The sequence below is a fragment of the Stegastes partitus genome, unplaced genomic scaffold (genome assembly GCF_000690725.1).
Source record: "Stegastes partitus isolate 25-593 unplaced genomic scaffold, Stegastes_partitus-1.0.2 Scaffold750, whole genome shotgun sequence".
Classification (NCBI taxonomy): domain Eukaryota; kingdom Metazoa; phylum Chordata; class Actinopteri; family Pomacentridae; genus Stegastes; species Stegastes partitus.
Window position 1 is genome coordinate 377652 of NW_007578481.1, and position 24725 is coordinate 402376.

Here is a 24725-nt window from a genome sequence, read left to right on the forward strand (position 1 = left end):
AGGCGACAAAAGAGCAAAGTTTTAAACCTCAAATGACCAAAACAGGAGTGCACATGTTAGAAAAGAGGTGCTGGAAATATAAACGAATGATTTGCTGCCCCTTTGTGGACAAGCGTCACACTGCAAGCCTCGTGTTCGTCGTCTCCGGCTTCATATTTACCTGTAGCAGATATTCGAACTGGTAGATGCAGAGACCGAGCTCTGCCATGCTGGGTTTGAACAGCTCCCTCAGACGGTACTCCTGCATCAGACGCACGAAAACGCAAAACGCCTCCTCCTCTGGCATCTGGGAGGAGGTGAGAGGAGGATGAGCGAGGCTCCCTCATTAGGTACAAATTAAAAACTGCCTCTGCTGAACTGTTTATTACACGGTGACTCTCATATTTCACAGATAACCTCGAGAGACAACTTAAGTGCATTGTAATTTTTCAGAGAAATCTAGCGGGACTGATCCTAATGAAGCAGAGGCGCACCGCACCGAGGCTTCGGGCAAAATATCCTCATTATGGATTGTTCTCCAGAAATACAGCATTCGATCATTACCTGCATCAGAAGCAAGCCAACGATGAACGCGCTGCCTTGGCAGTAGCCCACTTCTCGATCCACCAGAGAGTACGCCTGGAAAACACACACACACACACACATTTCATTACATTTTCTCTGCTCTGTATTTGTAGAAAAACGACATCTGTAATCCTGACTGAACATCCAGACAGCGAGCAACAGGACCGACGTGTCACCACAGATCCCTTCATTTCCTGAGCGGCTCGGCTACAAGGGAACCCGAATGATTTGTAGACAGTCAACAAGCCTGTTTCCATGGTGTTCGGCCACACAGTCCCACATTTTCTTGTGTTTCTGGGGATTTTGTTTCAGGAGCAAAATGACATTAGGAAGGTAAGACTGAGCCTGGCAAAACAGAGGCCTTAATAGCAGCCAGCCAGATCTTTCCAGTTCCCTGCAGGATGAAACATGGCGCTCTGGTTTGCATGTTTGTTGTGTCGTTAATGCCACACAGGACTAATCCACCAAGCTAAAATAGGCAAGTTTGACACATACTAAGTTATTTAAATCAAATTATAAAGGAAAAAGGCAACTGTATGATGATTTCTTTTTCTTAAATGCAAAAATTTGCTGCTAGTTAGTTGGACAAAGTTGTTCAAAGATGTCTCCTCAGCCTCTAAATGTGAGAGATTTGAAAAAATAAACTAAAGAAAACAAACCAGAAAAGATATATGGATTTGTTATGTGGCTGCTTGTTTGAATTGTGCATGAATGAGGCCCATGAAACATGCTCAGGTTGCAGTTTTCATGCCGCTGATTGAGTGTTTGTGGCAGCGAAGCTCAAAGAAACGCAGCAAGGCAGCAAAAAAAGACGACTGTTAGCTAGAAAACAGGGATGTAAGCAATGCACAATGAAAACCATTAAAGAAAATCTGCCTTACAGAAGCTTTATGAGGAAGGAAATGTATGTTTGTTGGATTTCAATGTATGTGCATGTGTTCTGGTTATTAAAATTAAACATCGATCAGCATCTTTAACTTCTCGGCCACCAGGTCATCCAATTTTAGCAACGTTGGTCCCATACTGGCTACACAAACATGCAGGCGAGCAACAGAAAAACATTTAATTTGGCACTATGTAAACATAATCTGAGCCTCTAGTAGCAAAAAAAAAGCCATGTAACTTACACATACTTGTGCCAACAAAGGGGTTCAAATAGTTAACGTGAGAAGATCCGACCTCACGGTGATGAGCTGCCGCAGTTCTCACCTTCATGACGTTGAAGAGGACTTCTTGCCCCAGACTGTCCTGGCCTTTGAAGAACTCGTGCTCGGGGTAGGTGCGGGCGATGTCTCGGCGGATGAGCTTCTCGCAGGGGGACGACATCTTTAGCAGCTCCGAGTACTGGTTCTTCACCGGCATGTCGGTGGCGTTGCCCAGCAGCTGCCAGACGATGGCCCGGAAATGATGAGGGATGCCCTTCCTGATCAACTCCTGGAAGACATCAAAGAGGACTGCTGATTGATACCTCGCTTCTTTAAGCACACAAAGCGATTTAAGGATCTCAAAGTCGCATCTTTAAGAGCAGACAGACGAGAGGAGAGGACTCAATTACAGATTGATGAAGACGTGTATTTACAAAAGGCTATTTAGCATCACTCCATAATTACACTCAGCACATTATGATTGATCGCTCTTTCCCCTTTTCTTCTTTTTGCATCTGCAGAGTTTGCAGGCAGCCGATATATTTATGCTTGGTTTGTCTGCCCTGACTCAATTTTGCTGTCTGCTCCCTCATCCATCTTCTCTTCCCCTGGGTTTACTCTTTTTTTGTGACAGAGGACACAGAGAGACAAAGAGGGAGGGAGGGGAGGCAGAGGACGAACAAAGAGGAGTATTGGTGCAGTGCAACTAAAAAGCTCTGCCGTAGAGGACTGAAAAGGCTGTTTCAACACAGAACAGCTTTATTTGAATAGATCTGTCACTTGTGCTGAATGTAGGGATATCCCTCCTCCTCAAAGATCGGGATCAAGTCTTTTTTTGAACTGATTGGTATTGGCACTGACCCTTTGTTTGTGTCTGCATTATCAATCTGTGATCAATTAATTGATATTAGACTGTTTTAGCTGACAAACGGGCCGCAAAGTCAGCTCTGGTACATGAACCACCGGGATAGAAGAAGAACGCTGGCTTGTTTCAAACACCGTAGTCCGCTAAGTGTCGCAGAAGTCTTTGTCATGGTGCTAGCTGAACTCCCACAATGCTCTCTGCTTGCTATAACAGAACTGCGTCTTTTGGAGCTTGTGGAAGTACAGTACACCTACATTCTCAACAGTTTTTATCCCACTGCCATAACCCCACTGAACAGCTGAGCCACTCCAAGCCACAACTGCTGTATGCACTTCCATTTTGCACTATTGTACATACCTTTTCTACTGGATGTGTAAATTCTTGTATATATTTGTCTTATTATCTTGTTTATTTTCTTTATTATTATTTATTGTATTTTATTCTTTTTCTTCTGTAGTTATTTTACTTTATTTTATTTTTTAAATGTTCCTATTTCTATTATTCGTGTAAATTCCTAGGGCGACACTAACCAAATTCCTTGTATGTTGTGTACATACTTGGCCATTAAAGCTGATTCTGATTCTACATGTCAGACAAGAGGAAAGTATTGCATCCAATTAGACTTTTACAACAAGGTGCGGAACCACCCAAGTAAGGAACAGCTTGGATGCGGAAATGCAAACTTTTTTGTGTGTGAATGCACTGCAGTGTTCAACTGTCAAGCACATACGCTACAATAATTTTAATAACCTGAAATGACTTGAAAATATTGAGGAAAATTATGTCAGATTGGGACTAAATATTAAATTGCTCAGATGAAATCGGGACTTTACCAGGACATCCCTACTTGAATGTTTTGGTTTGAGTGCAGCACAGCAGAGCTCATAAATGATTATCTCACAAACACTTTGTTCCACACATGCATTCAGCTGGAAAGGACACAGTAACCGTATAAATTAAAAGTCTGTGTACATGGCAACTGATAACAAGCCCTGTGTGTTTTTGCTGCAAAACAATCCAGCAAACCTGCTGTGAAACCTCATTTGCCAAGTGTGAGGTTTCCTTAATGGAGCTCTTACTGTAAATGAAGCTCACTGACTCATTCTGAGGAAAACGCTCCATGTGACACGATTATCTTCCCATTTCCTGAATGCCCCACCTTCAGGAGTTTGTCCTTCTTGCGTCTCCACTCCTCCCACTCGTTGACTATGCGTCCCCATAAGATCCAGGTGTCTTCCTCCAGGTGCGACAGGTTCGAGGAGGCCGAGGAGCTGGACACCAGCGAGGAACCGCTGTTGCGTCGGGAGCCGCTCATCGACCGCATGGACTTGGAATCGGCTTCCAGCAGCCTGCATGCAAGGAAAGGAAAGGAAGAAGAATTTATGACTAATTATTCCTGATGGAAACACACAACAGCACACTGGCTGTATACAACATGGTACCGACACTGGAGAGTAGAAAATATCAGCGTTTGGAGTCATGTGACATTGAAGCAGACTGTGACATTGTGACGAATTACAACCTTGAAGAGGCACCAGAGGCCTCGGGGCTTGTTGCCTTAAACTAGAGTACCAGAAGCTGAGCCATGAGCCGCCGCATACAGCAGGCTGGGCTCATACACAAGAGGGAAAATGTTAAACTATACAAAATATATGGCTCCATATATAATCAGGCTAATATTTTAGGGTTTTTAAACTCAAAATTGGGGTTGTTCAGTCATTAACTCAGCAACCAGCCAGTCAAGCTGATAAAAAGCTCTTATCTGTTTCCAAATATTTCCAATTTATATGCTAAGCTAAGCGATCCTGCTGCTAAACTATTCCATTAAATGTTTTTATGTATTTTTTCCGACCCTCGTGCAGCCAATGGGGCAGCAGGACAGCAGAAAGCAGAGATGATGTGATTAAAGAGGCTGCTCTTTAGCCCGAGGGTGTTGTGTTCAGTCCTGTTTGACCCCTAACGTCGGATTCTTTTAGGTCACTTGACTCTTCCGCCCTGCACTCTGACCCATCTGCTGAAACTGGCTGTGAAATTTAAAATCAAACGGTGCAACTCTGTCTTGCTTCGAAAGAGATTTCTGGAGTTTATAGCCTGCGTCGGGGTCAATAAAGTCTTTTTAAAACAGAATGCATTTTCTGCATTGGCGGGTTACGTAAGGAGAAGTGTGTAACAGATTTGTATTTACAAATTCACATGCAGAATCTGGTGCTGTCCGTTGTGTGGGATTAAACCTTATCTAACACAGGGATTAAACCTCATCCTCGAACAGAAAAGTAATATTTTTCTATACATGGTGGTACAGCCAGGTGATGTATTTAGCATTTTTTTTAACCTCCTGAAAGAACAAAAAGTAGTTTCCAGCATATATGTTGTAATATGTTGTACTTTGACATGCTGAAGACTTAATTAGAAGACTAAAAGTTAAACATTTGATTGAATACTTAAATCTCCTTTCCATCATGTCATACCTAATTACTTAATTGCCCCTCGGGGACAAATAAAGTTTTTCTGATTCTGATTCTGCCATGACAGCTGGCAGCGAAACTGAAATGTGAATTTTAGTGTTTCAGATCTCACTCTGAGAGAAAGTGAAAACTACTGCAGTAGTGAAAGACACAAGAAGCACATCTAGACTACTTGTTTGCTGTGACATATGATATGATGTAAGACATAGGGAATATACACAGTTGTATGCAAACATTGAAGCACCCACTTTAAAAAACGATGCCGTTTGCATAGTGAAAAGATGTAAATACAATCCCTGCAGTAAATAGACACTGATCCTCTAAACCCCAAAACCCTGCAGTGGGTTTTAAAAGGCAATTTATGTTTAAGAAATTAGGAAAGAAATACACCATTTATCCGAGTCAGACCTGTAAAAACTGAGAGATTTTTTTTTTTTTAACTTTCCAATGGTCCTTGAATTACTCATAACGAAATCTAAGCTTAAATTCATGGTATTTCATTAATCACTTAATTCTAAATGTCTTTACAATTAGGCTAAAAGTGAACCATTCAGTGCAACCAAGAAGCCATTAGTGACTGTACAGTAACCAATAGATAAATTCTCAGACTTTTCTCCTGAACTGCAGGCTGTGTTTTCCCAGAACAGAAAGGAAAAAAATTATGGAAATTTTTAAATGTAAGTAGTACAAAATCTGTAGTTTGCTTAGTCAGCTTTTTTCTTTTTTGTGCTCTGGCAACATCTGTGGGCACATCTGTGAACCTACTTATTCCATTTTATTTATTATTTTGTAAAATAAATAATCAGGAAAGAAATTCAACTCTCATTTCTTTTTTTTGAGGATTTAAGGTACTATAACCGTGTCATACTGCACAAAAGACATTTTTGAGTCCTCTCTACTTCTAGTCATGGTTGCGTTGTTTCCGTAGAGACGCAGGACTTTTTATTGCAGTGAAAAATTAGACGACAGTTAGTAAAAATGTGAACAAAAAACCACCCAGAACCTGCTTCGGGTTCAGGAGGTTAAAAACTGAGTTTTTCTTCAAATGTCAATCCAGTACTATTTTTTATTTCATGACTTCAAAAAACAGAAAAAAGTTAAAATTCAAGTCGAAATTAAACAAAATGTAACGGGCCCAGAGTGTCCTAGCTTTTGTATTCAACTGTACAACAAATACTTATTGAGCTGTTCCTGTCAGAAAACTGCTTTTCTCAAGATTAAAGCTCAACCTTCTCAACATGTGTTTAACTAATAATCTACTCCTCGTCCTCCTGTTCTGGCACAACGCCTCGTACTCATTGAAACTGCAGATTAAAAAAGCTGTAAAAAGATAGTGACTATCCCTACAAAGGAATGTATGAACCTCAACTGTTTCTTTCTTACTGAAACATTACCCTACACATGATTACCAACAACCCCAAGGAGTCAGTATTACATTACTCATTTCTTTCCGTAAGCATTTCATTCTTAATAATGAAAACTACGAATAAAGTTCTTCATGTTTTCATCAAGGTCGCTAATATCAGGGGTCACTATGCAAGTCACAATTCTTGGCCTTATACGATCTACCACAAACTTTAATGCAACTAAATGAAAGCTAGAAATATCGCGTCGATCAAGATTTTTTCTTCAAATATCAGCTGCCCACAGTTTTCAAACGATTCTTTATTATGTATTCATGTATTCATCCCATCATACAGTGTAAAACTGTGCTGAGATGAGTCAGTAATGACTTTTCTGAAGCCCGCTTTACATCTCGGATGTATGAAGAGAGCTGGATGCGGCGCCTCCACTCAAGCTTGCAGCTAATATCTCCCAGTGGTTTCTCACGACATGACAAAAAAAAAAGTCCCCTGTGGAACAAAAAGCTCTTTCCTCATAGACCACCGTTATAAAAGGGATGTCTGTAAAGCTGTTGACAAGACGTCTCCAACTGCAGACAAGTTGGGTTTCACTCTTTTATCGAGGTTTTAATTCATGCAGATTTATAGAGAAGTGAGTTTGACTTGCTTTAAATTTTTTAAAATGTTGAGTCAAAGCATTGAGCAAAGCCAGCAGAGAAACATGAATATATACAGTATGTGCAGCCAGTGGGCCGCACAATGTGGAAGGAAGCCTTGAAGCTCGAAAATGAAGTAAGCCGGTGCTACCTTTGAGGCTAGTATATAGTTGTAATACATCCAGGCTTTACATGCACCTCCTCCTTCAGTATTAAATGACCAAATGATCAAATCACAGTTTAGAAAAGATAATCTAAGGTAAGCTCCAAATGTTCACGTACCCAATTTGAACATGTCTGCGTAGATTCTCAATCATCCAGGTCATGGTTGCTCTCGTAGATTAATGGTAGCAACTGGACTTGCTTGACTTCCTTGAAGACGTTCCACCTCTCATCCAAGAGGATTCACCAGTTCTGACTGACTAGTTGGGAGATCCAGATAATTAAATCCTGAAGGAGCCATTAACACCTGAGTTTCAGGTTTCAGGTGGGGGTAGTTACTCCTCCCCCTCGATGTGTGAGTCGTTAGTGCTCCCCCTGACACAGTGGGGTTCGTCAGGGTCTTTTGTGGCGAGGTGTGAATGCAGTTTTGTCTTGCTGGGAAGAGTTCTTAAGACTGAACTGGTGAGAGGTGATGCATCAGACCTCCACATCTGGTCTTTCCAGTTTGACATAGATGGCTTCTTTCACCCCTCTCTCAAACCATCTATCCTCTCTGGCCAACATCTGTACATTATTATCTTCAAATGAGCTTCCTTAAGATTTTTAACAGCTTCTCATCTACAGCATTAAACTCCTCCAAAACCATTCAAGCCTTATTTCACAATGGACAACATGTTAATTACATTTCTGTTTAAATACTACACTGAAGTTTAGTCATACTCTGCCATACACAAACTGTTGCTCCTTCCATGTTCCACTAGCAGCAAGTTAATGAGGATGCTGACTTTCTCCTCGGGGTGTTTTCCTTTTTAGAATTATAATTCATCATGCATGTAGCCATATACTGCTTATATAAGATGCATTTCAAGTCTTATTATTTAAACAAAAACAGACCAGCCAAATCAGTTTTAGTGCTCACATAAATCCAAGCTAGCTGATAAAATCTGCTGGAGACAGCTGTCGTCCTCGCTGACGAGCTCCGTGGTCATCAGGCATCAGAGAGCTGGGAAGCTTCATTTTGTTTACTTGTGTGTGAAAACATTGTTTCAGAAATGACTGCAAAGTTGTGAGTAGGCGATCTGGCACCGCGACTGCATTTGCAGGCTTTGATCAAATCAAATCATATTTGCCACTGTACAGCTTAGGTCTGGGCCTCATTTAGTCATAATTAAGCAGTAACAGCTGCTTTGTTTTCACTGCAATGGCTTAACCCTCAGAAACACAAGCAGTTTCTGCTTTGTTTTTTTTGCTCCTGTCACATTTTTACTTACCGTGGGCTCATTGTTCACTGCAATATGAAGTCCTGCACACACACATATGGAAACAGCAAAACCATGGCTAGACGTAGAATAAGCTCACAGATGTCTTCTGTGCAGTATATTTGCCGTAAATGATGAAAAATGAAAAAATAAAAGTTGAATTTCTTTCATTATTAATTTTCCAACACTGACCAAACTGGGATTAACATGTACAACATGTTTCAAGTACCCACAGATGCTGCCAGCAACGGGGAAAAATGGTGACTCTATAGTATAGATATTCTACTCACACATCTTATTTGTTTACTGGCTCCTATATGCTCTCTGCAAACACTGCCTGCAGTTCAGCTGAGTCGTCTCTGAATGCTGTTCATAGTGGAGTCAGTCGTGACTCTTCGGTTGCGCCAAGAACCGCATAATGTTTTGTTTTTATAGAATCTGGTCAGTTCATTTTTTTAACATGAGAACTGTAGAATAAAATAAAGTTGATAAAATATGAACATTTAAGACTTGGATCACATGGACTCACACGACTAGTTTAAGTACCATTGGATAATTGAATGATTCTCTTTATTTTTATGGTTTATAACACCGATATATTGTGGATTTTTGGTGATTTCTTCAAAGCCTTTTAAACCCATCTGCGGGTTTTGGGGTTCTAAGGATTCACACAACAATGATGGCTGCTGATCTCACCTGTTCTGCTCCTCCAGTTTGGCCAGCAGCTCCAGCTCATCAGGACTCAGGTTCTCAGAGTCCGCTGGGGAGGCTGCCGGTGCCGACAGCACTGCATCGTGGGAAGAAGAATCCGGGCTGAGAACCGGGCTGCCCGTGGACGAGGGGTCTGCGTCCATGCTGGGAGGGGAAGAAGGGCACTCGAGCTGAGGGGGGGTCCCACCAGAGCCCTCTCTTTCTGGGCTGCCGCTGGGGATGGACATGTTGAGGGTGGAGAGGGACGGGTGCAGCGGTTGGGGCGCGGTAGGAGGGTCTCCCTGTTGGTGTCGGTGGGCCTGGCTGTCGGCTGACTGGCCGCCTGGCTGGCCCTGGTGCCGATGTGATCACAGGACTTCAAACCTGTCACGGATGCAAACAATAAAACATTACTCAGCTGTACTATTCATTTTGCATGGCATGTTTTAATCTTGTCTCGAGCCTGACTGAAGAAAAGCCTATTGATCCAATAAGATAAAGGGATAATTAACTTTTTAGTATTTGATTAACAATTCAGTTCATTACAACCTTCTGATATGAAGCTGATGCTGTGTTGTTAATATTTTTGTCTATATTCACCAGACAACAGACAAACAACAGTTAAAAAACAATGAATCCAGCAGCACAGCATTAAATCCTTGCTTCAAATGTATGACAGAGGTGTGGATTTAGCTTGTTGGTTTAGTTTCTGATGCTGCTGAACTGCAATAAGTGGCAAGGGAACTGTTTTAATATTAACTCTACCCTCGGATAAGGAAGTAAGGAAGCTGAACATGCACGATGAGTGAACCCAAAGCAGAAAAAACAAGAGACTTCATTGCCCTCTAAGACCAAATGTTCCTGTTATTCACATTTTAAGTTTGCGTACTGTGAAAATTAGATGGAAAAAAGGCGTAAGATGACATAAAGGGGCTGAAAATTCACATTAAAACGTTAATAACGTTCCATCCGCCCTTTCCCAAAGGACTGCTGTGAAGGAGTGACCCTTAGTCACTGTGATGACGTCACCCTCAATGCATCATGGTCCGTCACTGCAGACAAACTCTGCCATCAGAGAGTGTTTACTACTCATACTAAAGTACCGAGAATAGTACTATGTATAGAACCTTATAGACCTCATAGACCACTGGTGTTACAAGGTGCTTTACAAAAATAAAAAGAGCAACAATAAAAGATTTAAAAAAAAAAAGAGAACCGAACATTGGAAAAGTAATTAAACGTAGACGATGAAAACACTGCCTTCCCTTCTGATGTGACTGTTGTGATCTAAAGCTCTGTGATTTGTACAGAGATACTCCGAACTTCAGTGAGGAGGAGTGACAAAAGCAACCTGTCAGCAGCGTTACAATCACACTGAGCTGCTACTGCTAATAACCTGATGTACTGTTATTCATTCATATCAGCCTGTGTGTGGTCGCACCTCGGTGTGAAATCAGAAGCGGCGCAAATTTATCAAAGCCGGCCAGACCTAATTTAAATCAGCTCAGGTGTCACGCAACTGAGGAGCAGCTGACACCGCAGGCCTGTAACGGAGGAACCTTTAATTGTTTTCATGCAAACCCAGGTATGATTTCACAGTCGAAACCGATGCAGCTGCACTGTTTGGGCTGAAGGCGCTGTGAGCAAACCCGTATTGATTAGAGGTTTTTGTAAATGATTGAAAAACGACCCTATGTGTGCGTTTCCAGTTTGATACTTACACTGATTAGGGGCACACAAAGAACAGTAATTTGTGGCTTCAATGCAACAATCAGCTTGCTTTTTTTAAACAGTGCATCTGGACCTTCTGCTTTGCTTTCCTGCATCATTTTCATCCTTAAAACTACACATTTAAATGTAGATTTCTGGCTACAAAGAGGCAGTGGGAAGATTTTTTCAGATATTTTTTTATGTGCCAGAAAAAATCCAACCATCTCAGAGCTGAAGACTCTCTTAAGACAAACAAACACATTGTGTACAGATATAAATGGATGTCTCTGCTGTCTTTGTGCAGCAGCAAACCACCAGAGAGGCAACCAAAGAGAAGCTGCAATTGGTCTGTGGAGCAAATGAGCTAAAAGGCTGAAAAGCTTCTCCACAAAGGGGAGCTGAAATGTGGAGCTCCAGTCGATCCCCATGGATCTCCCTTGTCTGCTTTATAGATGGCAGCTCTTTTAAAGGGGCGGCCTGCAGAAAACACACACAGACAATGTAGCTGAAAACAAGCTAATAATAACCTGTATTATATAATAAATATAGAGGCTCATGTAGATGAAATAAATCACACATGTACACACACAGTCATCTAGCCAGCCTCACCCTCACCAGCACAGCGAATTGATTGAAAAACACCAGCTCAAACTCCAACACAATGCAAAGACGAATCGATTTTATCCCGTGTGACCAAGCCTGACGGCTGGGAGAAACATTCAGTAGCCTATATATCATGAAGCATATGATGCTGACACACACACAACAAAACAAGCAAAGCAGAAATATCGCCTGCAGGAGAGGAGAGGAAAGGAGAGGAGCATAATAACTATCTGAGCACTGCATGGGGAAGAAACAAGGACCACATTCATGCATTGCAACGCTCCCCATCAAAAGAGCCATTAAGGAGCCAATGGGACCCATCACATTTGTAAGACGGTTTCTTAAAAAAACAAAACAATCTGAAGCGCAATCATTTTGATATGAAAACTAGTTCCACTAATATAAGCAAATGACGGAGCTGATTTTCCCAGTTAAAGAAGAATTTGCTGCAACAATCAAAGGACAATCCGTCTAAAACTCATCCGACACACGGGGAAGCCTCCGGCAGTGACGCATCTGCCTCGTCTGTCACATATTTACCTCGATCTCAGCAGTAAGACGGAGGTGAGCTTAAAAAAAACATGCACTAGGCACATGTTCAGCAAGCAGCAGACAGTAAAGATGAACCCAGCAGGTTCATGCTCACCATCCAGTCTGAGATGTTTCACATCAAAGCCACATGGGGATAAAAGCGACGTGGAAGCTGGCTGTGGACGGGCGGAGGACTCGCTCGCCAACAAAAAGTTGAATTTTACTGATATGTATGAATCTCTGCAGCTGATTTTCTTTGCTGAGTTTATATGACTGCAGCTGCAGATTTAGACTAATCCATAAAGCCACTTTTAAAGCCCCAAATTGCAAATTGCATTTTAACTTTTCAAAAAGCCACTTGGGCTGCAAAAAAAAAAAAAAACCTCCAGAGAGGAATGTGGACTTTTAATAAAGAGATCATTAGATTAATAGAACACCGGGTTAATGAAATGCATTATGCCGTGAAAGCATCTTGTTAAGTGTCACCCTTTCAGCCACGACACAATAAAAGAATAGATGCTTCAGAGAGGTTTCAGCACTACAGAGGGCTTTTCAGCTGTGTCATTGTGGTCAACCCACATTGTAGAAGGTGTGAGTCATGCAGGACTGAAGAGCTTTTTCCTCTCTCTCTCTCTCTCACACATACTGGTTAATGGAAGGACGCTGTGAAGGTCTCTGACAAAGCAAAACAAGCCCAATTTTCCAAGCTTGGCTGTTGCTGCATAACATCAGGTTCACTGTATTGTTGCTGTGTGCTGGGAAGAAACTGCAGCATGCCAACATGGTGATCCACTTATATTTGTGTGTGTGCGCTACAAGAAAGGTTTAGCATGTGCAGTGACATGCGTCCACTCATGGGGACAGTTGGCATGCGATCTGCGCAGGAGTCCTGCTACGTGATATATGCACAAATGGAAGCGAGCACAACAGTTTAGTTTCTCCTTCATCTAACTCTCACCATGCACAATTATGGTGTTGTGTGTCGTCTACGCTTGAACGCATCCTCTCCGAGCTCTCGCCGTCTACACAAACAGACAGAGCTATTGTTTCCTCCTCTGACCTTCCTACACACACACACACATCAACATCAACCCACATCCCATTTGCCCTTCCATGTTTTTAAAGCCCTATGCATGGGTTGCATGTAGACCTTAGTGCAGAATGTGTTTGATTTACAAAATACTTTTCTTTTTTCTCTCTCTCTTGGTGTAAAGAAGCTTTTCAGAGTGCCCATCTGGTCCTGGTGACATGGAGACTGATCCAGCCTGAGGCAGTTAGAATAAAGAGGGTAACACACACAAACACACACACACACACAAATAAAACAGACACTGTGAGGCTGAAATCACTTCCCCAGAGACGGAGACAAACACAGAAACTCACAAATGTGTAAATCTGATCAGCATTTTATGAAAGAAGCGCTGCTGGTTTTCAAAGAAACCCGGGCCTTTGCTGACTGCGGGCCTTCCTGCTGGGATATCAAGCGCGACTCCCCGCCTCTTTCGCTAATCTGTAGCTTCTAACCTCGCTGTTGTTCCAACTCATGATCTCATGTTTGGCTGCCGACACGTGCACTGTCCACTTTCATGCTATTCAGCTACTGTACCCGCTGTCCTTGTGACTGGCTGCTGGGTCCACGTTGCTCAAAGCGTCCCATTGTATGGAAGGGATGTGATGTTTTTTTTGTGTGTTTTTTTTCCCCCCCAACACTCTCTCCCTCCCCGTTCTATGAAAGCCATAAGCGGAATCAGAATGACTCGATTAGCTAAAAACCGATGCATGGAATTAGCTCTCAGAGAACTGATGCGGACGTATTGACGAGTTAAACACACTCCTAATATAGCGCAAAGGAGCAATGGTGTGTAAAATAGATCCCGATCAATTTGTGGATGATGAAAGCGGGCCTGACAGCGGTTGAAAGCGCCTCTACTGAAGCACTTTACTTATGTCCGGCTTTGCGGTAGAGTTTCCATTTACTTTTCAAGTGCAAGTTTTATATAGGAAACAAACAGGACTGACAGAGAGCCAATTCTGCACAGTTAGTTATTTTACTTTTGATGCTTCTGGCACTGCACTCCTAACACTCTGAGATTATTGAACCCTTGATGCAAAGTTTTAGGAAAAGGAGAAGCAGAATCAAAGGGATTGTATTTGTTGTTCAATGTATTCGTCCTCATCGTCAATACCTGGCACCTATATTTTCCACTTTTTACTAAAGTAAATGATGCTGGAGCAACTCAGCAGCGATTCTAAACACACACTGTGGCTCGTGTTCACATCTCTGTGCACTGGGTTACCTGAGAACCCAGAGAACATTATCCAGCATGATCATTATGCTAATGACAATCTGTTCAGCCCTCATGTACCGACAGCACCGTACAAATCAGCGGGACGCACGCAATCGCTAACTCTGTCCTGTTCGTGCCGAGCAGCGGATGTATTCTGGGATTTGTCGAATATGGATTCCCAGTGGCATTAAGAATAGAGGAGGACGAGATGCGTTCAGGACAACTGAAGTGTTGAAGAATGAATGACAATGAATGTCTGTGAGCATTCTCAGTCATCCAGGTCATAGTTATTCTCGTAGATTAATGGTAGCAACTGGACTTGCTTGAGTTTCTTGAAGACGTTTCACCTCTCATCCAAGAGGCTTCATCGGTTCTGACTGATGAGTTGGGAGTTCCAGATACCTATAGCCTTAAGGAGCCATTAACACCTGAGTTCCTTAAGGATGAAACCGAAACTCAGGTGTTAATGGCTCCTTCAAGATATCAGCATCTGGAACTCCCAACTAGTCAGTCAGAGCTGATGAAGCCTCTTGGATGAAACGTCTTCAAGGAACCCAAGCAAGTCCAGTTGCTACCATTAATCCACGAGTATAATGACAATGAATGTTTTCCAGACATTTTCCCTCTAAATCTACTGATGACGCTCACTTTGTATGACTTGTGCTTTCCTGCTCTAAATTTAGTTAGCGTCCCTCTTGAGATGATTCGGTTCCCCTGAGTGCTACTGTCAGAGGAAATTGCACTAGAAAAAGCTATCCGCCGCAACCCAGCTCTTTTCCACCGCTGAATGATCGGTACATTATTTCTAATACTGATCGGATTATTTCATATGTGAAAAAAAAAAAACATGCTGAAGCCCACGGCAGAAATCACTAATCTCACAAGTGGATTACACGAGGGTGTCATGGAGGATAGTGTTGCATAGCCAGACCATTCTCTGGTCTGACTGCACCTCACGATCATTCTGGTATAGGAGGGGAAAAAAAGGAAAAGCTCTGGCATGTGTGCAGTCCTTTAAACCAATCACAGCGGTCGTGGGAGGGTTAAGAAAAGGCTGGTGCTAACTCAAAATAGTGGTGGAAAATAGTTTTGGTGGAATATTTGCACGCAGGGAAGCGAGTACTGTCATTAAAGCGGATAATTCACAAAAACATGCAGTTGCAGGATCCAAAACTTCAATAAAAAGGCACATTTTGAACATGTAGTTTGTTTCCTGCAGCGAAGTGGGTTTCGAAAATGGTAACATAGATAAGGGCGGCTGTGGCTTAGGTGGTGGAGCGGGTGGTCCTCCAATCGCAAGGTTGGCGGTTTGATCCCCTCCACAGTCAAAGTGTCCTTGGCCAAGACATTGAACCTGAAGTTGCTCCCAATGGCAGGCAGCATGGCACCATTGGTGTATGAATGTGTGTGAATGGTTAAATAAGAAACACATTGTAAAGCGCTTTGGATAAAAGCGCTATATAAGTGCAGACCATTCACCATTTACCAGATAACAAAAGGAGGGGAGAAAACCACATGAAACGACGGACTTATACCCACAATCTAAATCCGAGGATTCAAGCTACATGTGAGATAACCGACCTGCTACAAACCGGCCTCTACCACAGTCACATACAGCGTTTTTCCAATTTAAATCGGCTCCACCTGCAGAACCAAACAGCTGTGACCAGGTAAATTAGCATCGCCAGAACCACTAATGAAGCCCCACAAACTCTGTGATTAGCGCGCTGCATTTCCTCTAACTTCTCCACATCCCGCTGGTTTTTCAACGGAAAGCTTTCAGCGTTGAGCGGTAATTTAACACAGCTTGGATAAGGCTGCGAGCAAATAGTAATATGGGGCTGTTATCTGAAACTACAAATACACTCCACAAACACTCGCAGGACCACAGCAGTGCAGCAATCCCCTGCTGCGAGACTTGCAGCGGAGACGCGTTTTGTCACGGCCTGGCACGGCGCGCCGCTCTGCAGATAAGACGGGCCAACTCAGGTTAGTGCAAATACCCTAAAAGTCAATAACCGATATTAGTTTTCATGTTGCTTTCATTACATCATTTTTAATTTTCCTCCTTTCCCAGCGGCACAAACACTGATCAGTGGTGGAGCCGTTTAATCGCTCATTCTGACTACAAACATCTGTTGTTTGCCTTTGAAACAGCTCTGAGTGGAAGAAGCAGTCAAACGCTTTAAATCCACATCTTCAAAATGATTTTTTTTCCCTAATGATCTTGTTTTCTAGTTTTCTGTAGCTACCTCAAGGGAAAATGTAATCAGACTGTCCTGTTAGTGGGAAGATCTGGGGAGATGCTCACACATACATATACGCTGTGGGAGTTTAAATCAGCGACAAGGTGGCGCGGTGGTTAGCACTGTTGCCTCGCAGCAAGAAGATCCTCGGTTTGTGGCCCTGTTAGGATGCCTGGGATCTGTCTGTGTGGAAATTTACATGGTCTCCCTGTGCTGCATGGGTTCTCTCCAGGTTCTCCGGCTTCCCCCCACAAGGTCAAAAAACATGTTGAGGTTAATTGGTGATTCTAAATTGTCTGTAGGTGTGAACGTGAGTGTGCTTGGTTGTCTGTCTCTAAGTGTAGCCCTGTGATAGACTGGCGACCTTTCCCGGCCTTCACCCTGAGTCGGCTGGGATAGACTCCAGCCCCCTCGCGACCCTAGTGAGGATTAAGCGGTGTATAGATAATAGATGGATGGAGTCTAAATCAGTTTTAGTCTGAAACAAGGAAAAAATAAACATGTAAAACATGATGGATGGATTTATTCCGGCAATCTATAGCTTAAAAAAAGAGCTATGTCAATGTAAATAAACCAATAAACAAACATTTCATTGCCACTTGAGCTGCAAACCCTCTCCACTGCACTGATAGCTTATTAACTCGCAGTTATATTACAGGTCGACAGTGGAACTGAACCGCCGTCAACAAGCCAGTGTGACGACACATGTTTCAAAATGCCACAGTCTCTCCCTTGGCAACACGTCTGTGTTGTTAATCATACTCCCACAGATTCATCCTGCAGTAAATCATTGCTGCATGTTCGTTTTAAACAATAACAGCACGTTGACTGTGCTGAGCAAACCTCTCTGTACATGTTTGCATCTGTACGAGAAATCACAGTAATTAAGGTGATTAAAGGTAAAGGCGGTTTCGGAGGCCACGTGCCTTTAAAATCCTTGTTGTTTACCAAACAAAACGATGCCGGGCGAGGAGACGGATTAAATTACGTGTCAAACAGGTGATTGAACAGACAGGAAGGTAACGGAGCACAGCACAGTTCCATGTACACAAAGCCTTGATAAATGTCACGGCCCGCGGTGCAGCTCTGCCTCGTTATTCGAGCTTAATTTGCACGTAGGTATAAATCCGACAAGCAGCATTTGGGAACATGAGATTTAGTCGGTGTAAAAGGTGCAGGGCCACAGGGATCCAGTTACAAATCTGCAGCCTGCAGAACAATAGAGCAGCGTGAGGAGCTGCAGATGTAGTGAGCTTGAACCACAGCAGCCAGGTCATCAAGCTGCTCCCTGTTTTCATGTGTCAGCACAGGAGATGAAGTGCAGAGCGGAGCACGGGCCTGAACAGCACCAGCCAGCCAGAGAGCCAGGCAGGAAGACACGCATCAGTCCAGAGACATAATGAGCAACACTTTAGAGGGACAATGTTCTTTAAAAAAAATAAATACATAAAAGCATTTTAAACAGTATATCATACATCCGTTTGCCAGGATGGTGCGTCTATTTACAGTGTAAAAATGCTAAAAACAACAACACTGAAAATCTGTCAGCAAGTTTGTCAGAAGGTAAATGTTAAAAAAAAGATGAATACTATAATGTTCAAAAACTGTGAAAACAGTGAAAATAATTGCAAATATCTGAAGAATAACTGTAATGCAGTAAAATTGTCATTTTATAGTCAGTCACACGTTGTAAAAGAACGAATTACGATTAGTAAAAATACAGATTTATGATGTGGACAATATGTGTATGTTGGCCTGTTTATTTTTTTTAACATGTAAATTATATTTTTTTCTGTGATTTTACAAGATATTATCTGTAACTTAAAAAAACAGGAATAATCTGTGAAATAAACATTTTATAATCCTTAATATACCGAATTTTTGTTTCAAATAACAAATATCTCTATAATAATGTTATACACTAATAAATACAGAAAAAAATAGTGTCATCTTACTTTTGAACACTACAAAAGAATAAAGTACCATTTGCAAAAATACATATTTCTAATGTGGGCTGCAAGGTGGATCGGTGGTTAGCACTGTTGCCTCACAGCAAAAAGGTCGCCAGTTCGCGTCCCGGTGAGGACACCCGGGATCTTTCTGCGTAGAGTTTGCATGTTCTCCCCGTGCAGCGTGGGTTCTCTCCGGGTTCTCCGGCTTCCTCCCACACAGTCCAAAAACATGTTGAGGTTAATTGGTGATTCTAAATTGTCCGTAGGTGTGCTTGGTTGTCTGTCTCTAAGTGTAGCCCTGTGATAGACTGGCGACCTTTCCCGGCCTTCACCCTGAGTCGGCTGGGATAGACTCCAGCCCCCTCGCGACCCTAGTGAGGATTAAGCGGTGTATAGATGATGGATGGATGGTCCCTAATGTGGACATTATTTACAGTTTGGGCCTTTTTGTGGGGTTAACATGTAAACATTATATTATATTATTATTATACATTATTATTAGTTATTCTCCGTAAATTAAACAAAACTGGTAAATCCGTAAAATCTCATTAAATTGTTGTTAACTGTTAAAAAAACATTAATTTATTTCCAGCGTAGGAAATACTAACACATGGAGCAAAAAGGGCACTAATTCTAATTTATGCTAAAGTCAAAAGATGAAAATGTATCGACAAGTGTTTTAATACACGATTAATCACAATTTTTAGGCAAATATCCTGAGTTTTCTGGGAACATGACCAGAATATCTATCTATCTATCTATCTATCTATCTATCTATCTATCTATCTATCTATCTATCTATCTATCTATCTATCTATCTATCTATCTAGAGTTTCATTCATTCTGGACAGTTTATACACCAGACAAATAATCAATCAACAAAGATTAAATGTCAGATTCATCAACACTTAAAAAAAATATTTCTGGCAGATGTATCAGATGTATATTTAACTATATTTTACTCTGAGTAAAGACCCAGTGCCATTCATTGCCTGTTCCGGGGTCAGACTGAGGCAGCCACCAGCAGAGCAAACATCTACGTTAACCTCATGCATTAATAAAGCTTCTATACTATGAGGAGAAAGTTGCGCCTGATCCTGCGAGACACTGGAACAGAAAGTGCATCTGAGGACTTCGCAGAGACGAGATTAAGCCGGAAGAGTAACGGCGTGACTAATCTTGTCTTTTTTTTTTTTAGTTACACTCCCTGATTTGTTCAAACAACATTGTTCTTGAAGCAGGAAAACAGAAGCGCATACGAAGAGGCTTTAAGCGGCGATAGGGACTTCCTACACAACTGCAGAAACAACTGCAGCTTATTAAAAAGTTATAATGCTCCTCTTTGATTATTTATCACGTGTTTTCTTGCTGGATTTAGCCACCAGTGGAGCGAATGTTAGCTCTCAAAAAAAGAAACACAGAATCACCCTTATGTACACTATCTGTAAATCTTGTTTCAGGTGTGAGGGGGGGAAAAAAAAATCTTTGCTGAGACTCGGATGTGGGGCTCTTGTTTGTTGCCGGCATCCCTGTTGTACGATCAAACACAGCGGCAGGAAATAATAAACCTGGACAGCAGCAGCAGCAGCAGGCGGAGAACTCTACCGAGAAAGCCGCGAGATGATATCCCTCCTCCTGTTCCGCACAATCGAACGCATCCGCAAACATCTCAGAGAGTGTTTATCCTAAAAACACTGTCCTTCCAGAGCGCTTTGGGCTCATCGCTCTCTAACGCAGATGAACAAATAGGCAGCAGCAGTAGTTAGTACAGAGGAAAAGGTTAGCTGGCTGGGATACGCCTGCGTGCCACAGAGGTTGCCTTTTGTATGCATGCAATCTGATAAAGCACAAGTTTCAAGTCATCTGCACTTAAAAACAAGGTCACCAGGATGTGAAGAATCTGATACCTGTTTCCTTGACGGGGGAAACGTGTGAGCGGCCTTTTGCATGGTGAGTGGATTTCACAGATAAGCTCTCGAAGTAATCTCGCTGTGCCTCATACAAAAGATACGATGAGGCCATTACTCAGCGGTGCGTGGCCTCAGTCATGGGGCATCTAAGCTGTACTTACAATCAACACATTGACATAATTAATTCCTTTATTAGCCCTCCCCCCTCTTCTTTCCTAAAACAAAACAACAAAAAAAAGATAATTGCTTGAGGGAGCTCTTCCATTTTGTGACTAGTCAGCTATATCCTTAAAATCCTTCAACCCAAAAAACTATGTCAGTCCCCTACTTTTTTTTTTTTATTACAATTATAAATTATATGCGTCTGGCCTAGATTTACACTGAGTCATTTAACTTTTCAGTCCTGGTCCTCTGGGTTTATAGGAGGGTTGTTTTTTTCTGTTTTACAAGCTCATTTAAAAACAACAATAAAGCATCTCTCCTCTACTGTCTCTCCGTGTATTTATACGCCACCACTGCATGTTCTCTCTCCTGTGTTTTGGTACCTCTGAATCTGAAGCTGCACAGTTCTGATCTCTAGTTACTGGTCTCACCAACTTGTCTATAGCTGGTCCCATTTCTATCTGCTGTTCTGTTCTCTCTCTGCTTCAACATCACCCCGACCGGTCGAAGAATTAGCGGTGTATAGATACAACTGAATTGAGTTAAACACTATAGACTTAAATATAGTCAAGGAGATTTGTCTCTAGTTGCAGCTCCTTAAAGTCGAATATATTCTTCTGTTCTGTCTTCTGAGAATAAACTGAAAATCTTTGAGTTCTAAAATGTGAATATAACATGAATTGGTACACATGCTTCCTCAACTTTGGTCATTTTGTTCACCAAACAGACTGAAGAACTGTTTTGACAACATTTGACAACAACTTACTCCCAACCTCCCTTATAGTTTGTTACTGATTCAAACTAAGGCCGCCAACATTAGGAACACCAGGTTTCTTCCTCTTAAAGGGGAGTTTGCTCAAAGGAAATCTGTTGAGTTTCCCTCTACAATATATGTTCACCTTGTTCTGACAAGACTGATGTTGTGATTGCATTATGTAAATGAAACTGATTAACACTGAATAAAACACTGTGGGCTTCATTTAAGCCAAGGTGACTAATCTCTGGCTGCAGCTGCTTAAAGGTGAACGCATATTTTCTTGTGTCCTCTGAGAAGGTAAATATCGTCAGAGCGTTAGGATGTGAAAATAACGGGAACTAGAGCTCGTGCTTCCCTAATTTTGAACATTTGACACCAAACAGATTAGTCAACAGGATCAACCTCATTCACAGACGGCTACTGAGTCAAACTAAGGCACCAACGCACAGGAAAACGAGGATTACATGGAAGTATTTCTTTCACCACAGTGCTTGCTCAAAGGGAATCTGTTGGGTTTCTCTCTATAACACAACACTGTACCCAATGTTGTGAACTATATAGGAGGAATTTTGCAATTCATCTCAGCCAAGGTGACCAGTCAGGAGAGCCTGTGTTTACCAACGACAGCTTCACCAACATCTGTACAGACATGTTGACACACATCTGTGCTGACTTCCCATCTTATGCATGACACCTGAGGACGTCTCCTACCATCCATCCTCTCGCAGTTTCATACTTGACGAGTCTGTAATCCAATCGACCGGTTTGTTTGGACATGACAGCTCGATCTCCAGGCCTCCTCCTCCTCCTCCTCCTGCTGCTGCTGCTGCTGCCTGAACAACAGGCCTTGTGATGCTCTGCAGTGGATCAACATCTGTGGCCAAAATGACACATCATCCGCGTCTTTTGCGCCACCAAATGTCCCGACTTCCCAAACACGATTGTGTAACGGCACGAAATGAGGACGAGGCGTTAAAGAGGAGAGAGACAGAGAGACGATACGGACACGAGAGCTCACACAGCACCGCGCTGTGAGGCGGCTTAGCGAGAAATATGGTTTAGAGGCTAATGAATGGGCCGCGTCTCCACTGGCACGCTGTACAGTGGAATTTTTCACGGAGATACACGGAGCAACACGGACTGATGGAGCCTCACTGTGGGGCCTGTTTGCTTTTTAATTGATCAGCTTCCACACTAATAAGCTCTCGGGCCCGTCAAAATAAACCTCTTCCCCCCCCTAAATAAGCAAATAAGAGCCCCCGGAAAGCTTACCTGCACTCCTTTTCCATAATCGGAGCGGTGCGTTTATGGTCGCTCCCCCACGCCGGGACCGTCGTAAATGTCAAACGGCGCGTTATCAGGCTAATTAAAATCTTAATGGACCGCCGAGGACAGACAGACAGACAGAGCCCGTCCGGCGCAGTGCCATCCTCCTCCTGCCGCCGATCAAAACCGGGAGGGAGGAAGCGCCGCGTCGCTTTGCTTCGGGAGCCTCCTTGTACAGGTTTTTTTTTCTCCTCTTCCCGTGTGCGAACCGAAGTCAGAGGAGAAAAATATCTCCGGAGGCTGAGACAACCATGACAGCCGTGTGACGGAGCCGACGGTTCAGCGGGGACGTTGCTATAAACGGCCGCATCAGTCACAGCGAGTAAATCACACAGAATGGCTGGCGTCCTGTGGCTGCCGCCGAGCACGAGGTGGGGCGAGCCAATCGGATTGCAGAACCGACCGTGATTGACGTGTCGCGGACCAATGAGAGGGCGGGACTGCGGGATCCCCGTAGACGGACAACAGAGGGAGCCAATCAGCGCCGAGATTTATTCTGCTGGAAGGCGGGCCCTGCAGGTGTCACACAGCGGTGTCACTTAAACGGATTTATATGTGTGTGGCGGCTAAATTATTAATTACGTGACAAAAATGTTATATGGGATAGTTTTAGTCACTGAGATTGATTATGCCACAGCAACCTACTGTAGTCATGCCATAACTACAAGCGTCTGTAGTCTTTACTGCTGTTTTTAGTGGTAGGAAGTACCTGTTCAATGTAAACAGACGGAAATTGCCCTGAGATAGGCAGCAGGTTGCCTGTTACTGCACAGTGGTTCCACATCTCTATCAGTTCCTCTGTTTAAAAAGCTTCCTACATCAGTATATTGAGCAGCTAGTGAAGGTAAATAAAGAAAAGGACAATATTTTACTAAAAGTCTTCATAGAGGCATATGAATGAAGTCAAACAATAGTCATTCATGAAAGGTGAAGCTAAAATTGGAAAGGGAGGCAGTGTGATGGGAGAAGTTATGTGAGCTACAATAGAAAACTTAAGGTTTACGAAGAGTTCAGTTGGAAAAACCCTCATGAGATATTTCATTACACATTATACGGAAACTTCCATGTTCTGGAGACATTCTGGGCCGACTGAAGCAAATCACTACCATATATGTTGTTCTTGTCCTTTATTTATTCATGGTATGAGGGTCATAAGATTTAGCAAAAAAGTAGTTAGTTTGGACATTTCATTTAAACTACAGACCCCTGTACATTGGTGACATGGCATCAAACAGAGTTACGTCCAATACCAGTTATCTACTACAGTTTACTAAACCATTGCTTTGGGTATTTTCAAGATAGAAAGAATTACTTTTACTTTAAAACTGCAACAGGATGTAAAACTGTATCTTGTAGAAGTCCACTATAATTCACACTTCATCTAAAATCAGAAAGACATTTGAATAACATTTTATTCCTTGTCTTGTCATGTGTTGTCTCTGCTACTGCTCTTTTTAAATTTGAAGACAGATATTTTTGTTTTAAAGCAGGTGTAGCAAATCCAAGTTGTCATAAAGTAATAAAAAATATTTAAAATGTTCTTTAAGTGAGTATTAGATCATGACTGCTGATGCAATAATGTGTGAGCAGCATTTTGACAAGCCTATTGTGTATAGTACTGAGTCTCTAAAAATGGATTGTGTTTTGTGAACTTGTGTTTTTGTATGTACATCTCACTTTGTATGTAATAGTAGCTGTAGCTGCCAGATAAATGTGTGAAAATGTACAATTTTCCCTGCCTCTAGTGGAGTGGAAGCAGCAGCCTATAAAGCATGAAATGGAAAAATGCAAGTAAAGTGCCTTGAATTTGTTCTTTAGTGCAATACTTGAATTAATATTGTACTCTGTCTGCGTTCCACCGGTGTCACGGTGTAACTATAGATTTATGTACCTTGAAAGCAGACTTTGTCTCGTTAACTTTAGTCTCTCTGTCTGGAGCAAATTGAAATTAGATTTATGTTCATGGTTTACAGCCCACTAAGGCCTACAACACTAAATTAAGTAGATCTACCCCTGAGTTCGTTAACTTAATGTGAAAAGTGTAGAGCTTTACACATTTTAATCAAGATCTGAAGCAAATAAGTAAACAAA

At 42.3% G+C, this 24725-nt stretch overlaps 1 protein-coding gene across 1 annotated transcript in view; it reads right to left on the reverse strand.

The window, feature by feature from the left end:
* The window catches only part of evi5l (ecotropic viral integration site 5 like), a 38650-nt gene extending 15882 nt beyond the window's left edge, over positions 1-22768 (reverse strand). The window contains exons 1-6 of the mRNA XM_008291583.1: positions 22581-22768; positions 9156-9533; positions 3734-3923; positions 1774-1998; positions 544-618; positions 161-286 (exon numbers count right to left, since the gene is read on the reverse strand). Coding sequence (XP_008289805.1) covers positions 161-286; positions 544-618; positions 1774-1998; positions 3734-3923; positions 9156-9397 — 858 coding nt within the window. The 5' untranslated portion in view covers positions 9398-9533; positions 22581-22768. The remainder of the gene's footprint in view (positions 1-160; positions 287-543; positions 619-1773; positions 1999-3733; positions 3924-9155; positions 9534-22580) is intronic.
* Between the last annotated feature and the right edge of the window lie 1957 nt (positions 22769-24725).